Raw genomic sequence first — 8,618 nt, 5'->3', positions numbered from 1 at the left:
TTTTAAAATGGATTAGGGTCAAATTAGCGGCTGCATACGTGCAAGGGCTGGGACAGTTTTGTCTGGGATTGGTTTGTCTCAGAAAACGCATCCAGTTGCTGTAAGCAGCTTATGAGGTAGAAATACTTGCTCGGGGAGCTGGGTTTAGAGCGTTAGTGTGAGAAACAGAAAACACAGAAGAGGCAGGAAGTAAGCCTGAGAGTGTAGCGGAAGATGTGAAACACAGAACCACAAAAGATAAACTACCATATTTTAGGCAAGAGAAGTTAAGAAATTGTAGGTGAAACAGGAAACAAACTGAACTCCTCCAAGCAGAAGCAGGAGTGGATGGGCCTGACAAGCTGGCTGCAGGCAGGAAAAGGAGACCTTACCCAGCCGCGCACAGCTGGGCTGGGGAACCCGAATCCACCACCCTCATTACCAGCCACGATCACCACTTCTAACCCTCTGTCTTGATCCAAAGGATGATGAAATAATGAACAGCCCTTCCGTGGGCTGAGCTGGGCTTTGGAGCTGGGTCCTTTGAGGGCTCGGTATTAGGCTGACACGTCCTTGCTCTCCTGAACCCTTCACTTACGCAGCTGTTGGGGAGAGGATGGCTCAACCCTCCCTCCTCCCACGTACCTGCTCTGACCAGACCATGTGTACAGTTTCACTTCTCCATTTCCGTCTTCAACTGTGAGGGACTGTCGGGCAAACGGGGTCTGCCCTGACCTCCCAGCGCCTTACAGCAGCAGGGCTGCTGGTGCCTCTGCTCGACCGGCGCCACGACACTACCAGCAGCAGCACAGACTGCAGAGCACAGGAGCAAGACAATCCCAGGAGGGCTGGGTCCACGCTGTAATGTCCCAGTGGATGTTTGTTAGCCCTCAGGGCCTGCAGTGCCTGGTTGTACGGTGGCTCAGGGCCAGTTAGGTACAGCAGGCACTTCTGCTTGGAGGAAAGGAACTATGAAATGCCACACAGGAACTGCTGCTATGGGACTTACATGCTCTCACTTGATAACATAAGTTTTAAATCTCAAAAGAGAGAGTAAGTCAGGGTCTCCCTCTACTATATGTGTGTAGATGTTGGAGAGACCTTGACTGAACCTTAAGGGATGGTCTAAGGTCACCACAAGAATGTCCTTCTCAGCAGTGGGTGCATCTGCGCTGCATCCTCACTCACTAGCACAAACCTCCTCTTGCTCCCTCGGAGGCAGTCTGAGCAACACAGTGTTTGTTGTGGGCCAGCCCTATACAAGAACTTCCTCTCCACAATGGAAATCAACCCCTCCCCACTCCAGTGAAGCTCAGCAGCTAGTCTGGCCTTCAGGTCATGGCAGTAAAACCTGTTTGTTTTGCTGAACCACTGGTCAAGGTTGGCTCAGCCAACTTTGCATGGCCCACAGGTGTGTGGAAATCAAAACAAGCTAAAAAGAGAGCCCTGTTGCAGCTGTACCCCTGGGCCAGCTCTCCATCCCTTGAGCTGCTTGAAGCTTGGCTACCCACCTCCCTTCATAGTGCCCACACTGAGGGATGAATGGGCAGAAGGTTTTGCTTACCCAGCTGAGCCCACATCCCCGCAAAACCTGGAATTCATGGTTGGGCACACGACGATGCCGCGCAGCACACACCCTGGCCACACTCCCTCCCTCCCTCCAGCCTGAAAACCAGAGTCTCTACCTCTCTCTGCCACCCAGCAATTACATGTGCTGATGGAAAGTATGCTGCCTGGCAGCAAACCTGCTTTTTCCCAGTGTAAATGGATTATAACAACTCTTGGGATAGAAAGAGCTGGCCCACCCAACAGCCCATTTTAAAGGAGATCTGAGGGAACAAGCCAGGAGCTTTTTTCCAGCTCCCTTCTCCATTGCACCATTGCTATGGATTGCAGTTGCAATTCTGTAGACCAGAGTGTGCAGGACAGGACAGCAGGGAAACTTGTGCAGACTCTGCATCAACTTCATATACTTTATCAGTGCTTCCCAGAACAACTGCTTCTTAACGTTCACCTTGTTGACAGAGGCTGAATTTAGGTTAAGTTTTGCCAGGATTGCCTTTGTTTTAGAGGGGATGCAGATGTGGCAGGAGAAAGCAATACAGCTAGAAAAATAAACCACCCCTTTTGCTGTATACCCATTACACTCAGGGAACTGATTTAAGCTACTGGCAAAACCAAAAATAACAGTATGCCACAATACAATCCACTAAGTGCGTTTCCTGATACTGCACTATCTGCATTAATTTATTTGCAGGCAAGCTCCAAGATACTGAAACAACAGTCACAAAAGCCAGCCTAAAATTGTCCTTATGAAACCCATGCAGTTTTTGCTTAAAAAACAAACTCAAAATTAGTTAGATCTGCTCATGGAACACCAGTGTTAAGTTTCTGCAGGTCAGATTCCCTCCCCCTGTTAATCATTGCCACATAAGGAGGATCACAAGCAGTGGCATCCCTTTGAGACTGCTGCACAGCAGAGGCACACAGGAGCTCTTATTGCCATGGAGGAACCAACAAAAACCAAAAGGGGAGCAGGACATGCAGCTTTGGTGGCCCTAGTCATCAGATGGCCTGAAACAATCACTCAGGAAAAGCAAAGTCCCCCAGTCCCTGACCAGGGCTATTTAGTCTGACCTGGGGCCAGGGGAGGAAGAAAAAAAAAAAAAAAAAAAAGGCTGTTCTTAGTATATTGTAATGCTCCAATCTACAAAAAGAGGAAGACAGTTAGGTGGGGAGGGGCCACTGCCTGAACTCTAGATAAAGAGGTTTTGGTGTGCACAGGTCACTTCTCCCTTGCAGGTGCTGCTGGTGCAAACACAGATCACTGCATTCTGCACAGCCAGGTCATGCAAAAAAAAAAAAAAAGAAAAGTGTCATCTGCCAGCTGGGAGCCAAGCAGCCCTCAGGGCTGATCCCAGTACCAGCATTGGCTCTCCGACCTTTGGCAAATCAATTCACCTCTCTCCACATCTGTGGCAATCACACTTAATATGTGCATTTCCCATGTAGGAGCAGTGTGAAGCATCTATTGTGCTGAAAACAAGATTGAAGAGAAGGCTTTATGTTTCTGTTCCTAATTTCCATGCTCTGCTTTTCCTCAAGGACTGAAGAGACCGCTTTCAAGTATATCAAGGAAAACTGGGACCAGTAAGTTTTAGAAGTAGGTGTCTATGAAGATAGACAGAATCACTTTAGTCAGAGCTGCAGAAGAGCATTGTCACCACCACCATCCAAACTCAAAAACCTCACAAAACAAACCATGCTGCGCTACAGCTGCTCTCCTGCCCAAGTGCTGCTTGCCTGGTAGCTCAGGTCCTTGCCTGGCAGCTCACCCAAACACATGCCCGAAGGAGACACGCTGGGTATGGTTTAGGCCTACAGCATTCATTAAAAACATGTTAATAGTAATGCTTGCTTAAAGACACTGCTGGAGCTCATCTTGTCTGACCACGTAACAGACACCAATAGCAACATGTCCTGTTTCCTGAAGGATTTTAACACGGCAGTTCCCAAGAAAACTGCTTCGGTGGGAGATCGCCAAGTTGAAGACGCAAAGGCCACTGAGGCTCTGGTTCTCCATGTCAGTTTTACAGCCCATGACCTCCAGTATCCCAGTTCTGACTTACTCCGATTTGAGCTACAAATACCTACTGACCATCTTCAAAAAGATGCCCACACACACGAATGGCAGCTCTGCTAAAAGCATCGCTCCTTCTCTCTGTACTCATGAGAGATACTATATCTCAGAAAAAAGGCAAAAAAGTTTTGCAACAAGCTAAGCCCAAGCCACGTAATACTGACCACGCAGCAAAGCTCAATGACGCATTCCGCACGGATCGTATGTGCCGAGACCACCACTGGCCTAGGGACCCCGGTGCTGTCGGCACCGGCAAAAGGAGGCGGCTGTGGGGTCTCTGGCCGGCGTGACTCGATCCTGCAGAGGGTCCCCGTGTGCTCCGCTGAGGGGGCTGCAGCCAGTCCTCCTGCAGCTCACGGGGCCCCTGGAAGCAGCCTGCCTTCCGCTCCCTGCGCTTGGCTCCTGCCCAGGCTGCTGCGAGAGGGAACCCGAAAGATCTGTAGAAACTTTGGCGGGCCCAGTAACCTGCCTCAGGGTCCCGATCCGGCCCGATGCCCCAACACCCACCGAGACGAGGCACTTGCGCATGGAGAGGGCGCAAAACGCAACAGTAACTCCGTGAAGGGAAAGCGGGGCAAGTCGCACCGACGCGACCTGTTGCGGGCAGACGCCGGCGCCCGCCGCACCGCGGCTTTGCTCGGCTTTGCCCTGCGACCCCCCCGCGGCAAACAGGGCGAACCCTGCCCCGGCCGCAGCGCGGGGACGCGGGACAGCTCCCCCCCGCCCCGGGCGCTCGGGGTCCCCGCAGCCCCGGACGAGACTTACCGGGCCGGGCTCTGCGGGGGCCGGGGCCGCCGGGGCCGCGGGAGGGCCGCGCTGGCCGGCGTGTCGGGGCGGGGGCGGCCGCTGCCCGGGGCGTCCCGCGGCGCGGCGGCTCCGCTCGGCGAGGCGCAGCCGAGACCGCCCAGCCCGGCCGGAGCGGGTTTCCTTTTCCCTCGCTGTGTTGGGTTTTTTTTTTTTTTGTTTTTTTTTTGTTTCCCTCCTCCTTCAAACCACCCCCGCCAGCCCTAGGAGCCGAGCCATCCTCCGGCGGGCTGCGGTTTACTCTCCGAGCTCCCTCCCGGCTCCCCCATTAGCTTCCCAGATGGTTTTGTACTGAGAGCACCGGGGACGGGGAGGAAATGCGCTCATTTTGCTTCTCGGGTGTATTCCGACCTCCTGGGGGTCGCGCCGGAGAGCCGGGAAAGCAGCTGAAACGCGTAACCTCGCTTGTAGTTCTTATCAAAGCAAAGGAGCAGATCCCAGGGATGCTGAACCATTTTTTCCTGCTCAGAGCTGGCACGACTGGAAACTTGTGAATCTGCCCAACATCCTCTCGGGGCAGAGAAGCGGCATGCGTTTCCTTGTAGGGGTGGAGGAGCTGAGGCACGGCAGGGTTAACTTAACCAATAATAAAGGCCACCGTAAGGGATTTTAAAAGTGTTCGCCAACACTGCCCTCGCTCTACACGCAAAGGGCATCTTCTTACAGAACTAGCAGAGAAATAAGTTTGCTCAACAACTCTCACTTCCACAAAGAAGCTTAAGGGCACCAGGTTTGAGCAACAGCATAGTAACACCTATCTGATTTAGGAGAACTAGAGATCCCTTTATTGCACCCCTTCTCTTTCCACAGCACTGCAACAACTGCCTTACATTAACACTGATATGGCATGTTGCACGTTCTCCACCTCTGCTGCTTTGATTTTTTTTTTTTTTTTAAGCTCAGGCGGTGGACGTATGCTGCGGTGGGAGACAATCTGCATGTTATGTTGCACTAAAACTTTGTGATTCAAGAGGGCACCAGGCAAATGTGATGGTGCAGCCTGGCATTGCAGCTGTCCAGCTTGTGAGTGATAACTGGGACTGTTAAGTCAGCCCCTTCTTTGAATTTCCCGAAGTGCTTATTCAATTAATAGTTTTAATGTCATTCAAAGGGTTTGTGTTTGTAAATGTGTGCGTATGCCTATTGTTTTGTTAGTGTCTGCATCAAGTTTATTCAGGTTTATTGGCAACCTGGGTGTTGTTAGTACATTCCTTTCTCATTATGCCATAATCTGTGAAAATCATCCCTAGCAAGAGCAGTACTGGAACCTCCCTGCTTCTGCGCTGCAGGACTCAGCGTGTCTCGGTGCATTATTTATTTCCCCTGGGAACTTGACAGCGGCAGCAGGAGAGAAAACAGATCCTTCTCCAAGATCACAGATATTCATCACCTAAGCCAAAGCAAAATGTCTGCATAAAGACTGACAAGGTAGTAATTACTGATTCTGACCACGTGTGTGTATATATATGACACGCATTGGACAATACAAATCACTATATGCTACAGTGACTGTGATTTACATTCAGCTGCAAAATCTCTCTGGGATACAGGTAGGTGAACAGGGAAAAGGCCTGAACATTTTTCAAAGGAAGGCTCACATCCCAACAGGTTATATTACAAATCCACCATCCCATTCAGGATCCACTTTCTGTGCCACCTAAGATGGTATAAAATTATGATAACAATACAATACATGTAAATGAAAAAGTCAAACGAAGACACATTCATTTGATTTGTATTAGGTTTTTTGCTGCAGTTCAGCAGTTTGAAAGAGGAGGGAAAGCTAGAAGCGCATATCCTGACAGCTCCAGCACATGATTCATTGTTTGAGTATTGCTGCACTGCAGAAGGCTTAAAGATCATTATCTTGCTAAAGGTAGTAATTTATTTGATAATGAGCCAAGCTCCGCTAACCTTAGTCAGATGTTGGGCAGGACCTGAAGCTGTGAGCAGTGGAGTAACAGTACCACAGTTCCTTGCACGCTGGGACATAGCCTGTGGCACTGTCATGTGGCGGCTCCTGCAGCAGAGATTAGATATAATAATATTATTTCTAAAATGGATTCTAAGACCCCATCAGCAGGACCAGGACAAGAGCAAGATTTGGGCTGAGAGTTAAATTCCAGGTATCTTTTTCAGCTGCTTTCAGACATCTTGGAAGACTGAGGAATTATGTTATTCTTTCTACTACTATGTCTAATCCATTACAAAACTAGCAATACTTCCTTAAGCTATTACAAGCAGTAAATTAAAAAAAAGTCATCTTGCAAGATCTACAAAGAGAGAATAGGGAACGATAGAGAGGACATGGGTATGCAGAAGTGGAGCAGGTTTTAGTACAGCTTCCAGCTGTCACCTTCACAAGGAACAGGGAGACAGTTGCCAACCTGGAGCACACAGAGGGATCACGTTAACACAGAGAAAGCAGGATTGATAATCTTTCTCAAGTCAGGCCTTGCTGGGGCCCTACCTTGTATACTGCAAGTGGCTGTGTAAGCCTAAAGGAGACAGCAGCAGGACAGTATTTTAATAGGCACAGCTCAGAGTGACCCAGCAGAGCAGGAGCACAAACAGACCAAGGGGAGAAGGGAGTCGGGGACTCCCTTCCACCCATGAGTATTTCCCACCTCCTAGCTAGCATGCAAGGAAATGTGCAGGGAGATGGGGTCACCTCCTCACAGCCACCCTATGGTGTCCTCATCTACCCCCTTATACCTGACCTTATAAACATCTTAAATCTCTGTGATTTCTATAGCCTTCCCTGGGTATTAAGATTTTTTTTAGTAGCTTCTTCCTCCCAGAGGACTCAAGTGTCAAGTAGTGAAAGATGCCAGGCAAATTTTCAGCTAGGGAAAGATTTTGTGGTTGAGAATTAAAAGGCTGAAAAATACAATATGAGGGGAACAGGAATCAGAGATTAGGGCCTGGATTCTGCTGCTGGAACTGAAGGGCTGTTGGAAAGCACGGCAGGAAGTTGTTTCTGCTAATGAACACATGATGACTCTAGACATATTTGAAACTCATTTTTAAATATACCCAAATGTTCATGATTGGGAAGACAGCCATGGATCAGAACTTCTAAGCAGGTAATGGAAATCATCCACTGAAGAAACCTGAGTGCTGTGCAGGGCCAAGTGTGTTTATGTTGCCTTGTAGGCTTTCCTTCATAGCCTCTCTAGGGATTAATGATGCTGGGCAGCCAGGATGGGAGGGCGTCACTTTTACCAGGCTGTTCCTCCAAATACATAGGAGGAAGAGTCCCCCCCCCATGTCGCTCCCCAAAGCTGTAGGTCAGATTGGTAGCATAAAGCATAATACAGGTGGTGGTAAGAGCCCGCAGTGGGCAGCGATGGTGATGAGGAGCAGCACAGCATTGCTTTCCTCCAGCAGACTTAGAGAATCCCCGTGTTCGGCTCGGAGAAGGGTAGAAGAGAGGAATTCTCTAACGAGCGTGGCAGGCCATTGCAATCCTAGTTGCAGAACTGGGAGGAAGAACTGGGACGGAAAACTGTTCTGCAGTTTCAAACCATGCTGGGGGATGGCAAGTTCAGCTTAGTTCCAGGATTATTGACTTAATTTTAGCTGCTTTTCATAGTTGTCATCTATTTTATTTTTTATGTAGAGCATGTAATTGTACATTATACACAGACTGCTCATCAGCTTTAGCTTCTGTCTCAGAACTAACCAAGCTCTTTATTTGGGTGTTTCTATTAATCAAAACATTTCCATGATTTAACTTTTTGTGAAAATGGTAATGTTTCTTCCTCTCGAGATCATTGGCTCAACTCTAGTGCCAAACATGATCAAAGGTTACTCCTATTTGAGATGTGTTGAGTGATCTTTATGAACAAAGTGGAAAGCCTCAATCCAATTTAAACTGAACAACTGTTCACATTATAAAACTATCATTTAGTTTGAAAATAACAGGAGGAGAGCACATTCAAAAAGAATATAGTAAATATACCAGTTAGATAATTAAGTAATCGAGGACTGCATAGTGTTTCCTTGTCACCAGAGAAAAAGAAGTATTTTTAGTAAGCTTTTGTTCCTTTTAATACTGCAAAACTGATGTAACTCTGAGAAGGCAAAGTGGCTTCCAGGGTATGTCCCAGGATGTCAGCCCAGTGACAGTGTCTGTAGCGTCACTGGTGTTTGAGGCCATGAGGTTGTGATGGATTCCCATATCGCCGGGGAA

At 48.7% G+C, this 8,618-nt stretch overlaps 1 protein-coding gene across 1 annotated transcript in view; it reads left to right on the top strand.

Moving 5' to 3' along the window:
• The first annotated feature begins 3,799 nt into the window (after nt 1-3,799).
• CFAP58 (cilia and flagella associated protein 58) overlaps nt 3,800-8,618 on the top strand; it is a 68,298-nt gene continuing 63,479 nt past the window's right edge. Inside the window, exon 1 of the mRNA XM_075717908.1 lies at nt 3,800-4,387. Coding sequence (XP_075574023.1) covers nt 3,800-4,387 — 588 coding nt within the window. The remainder of the gene's footprint in view (nt 4,388-8,618) is intronic.

This window comes from Pelecanus crispus, chromosome 10, assembly GCF_030463565.1.
Source record: "Pelecanus crispus isolate bPelCri1 chromosome 10, bPelCri1.pri, whole genome shotgun sequence".
NCBI classification, from domain to species: domain Eukaryota; kingdom Metazoa; phylum Chordata; class Aves; order Pelecaniformes; family Pelecanidae; genus Pelecanus; species Pelecanus crispus.
The sequence above is the reverse complement of the archived record's forward strand: the minus strand, read 5'-3'. Positions and strand labels throughout refer to the sequence as shown.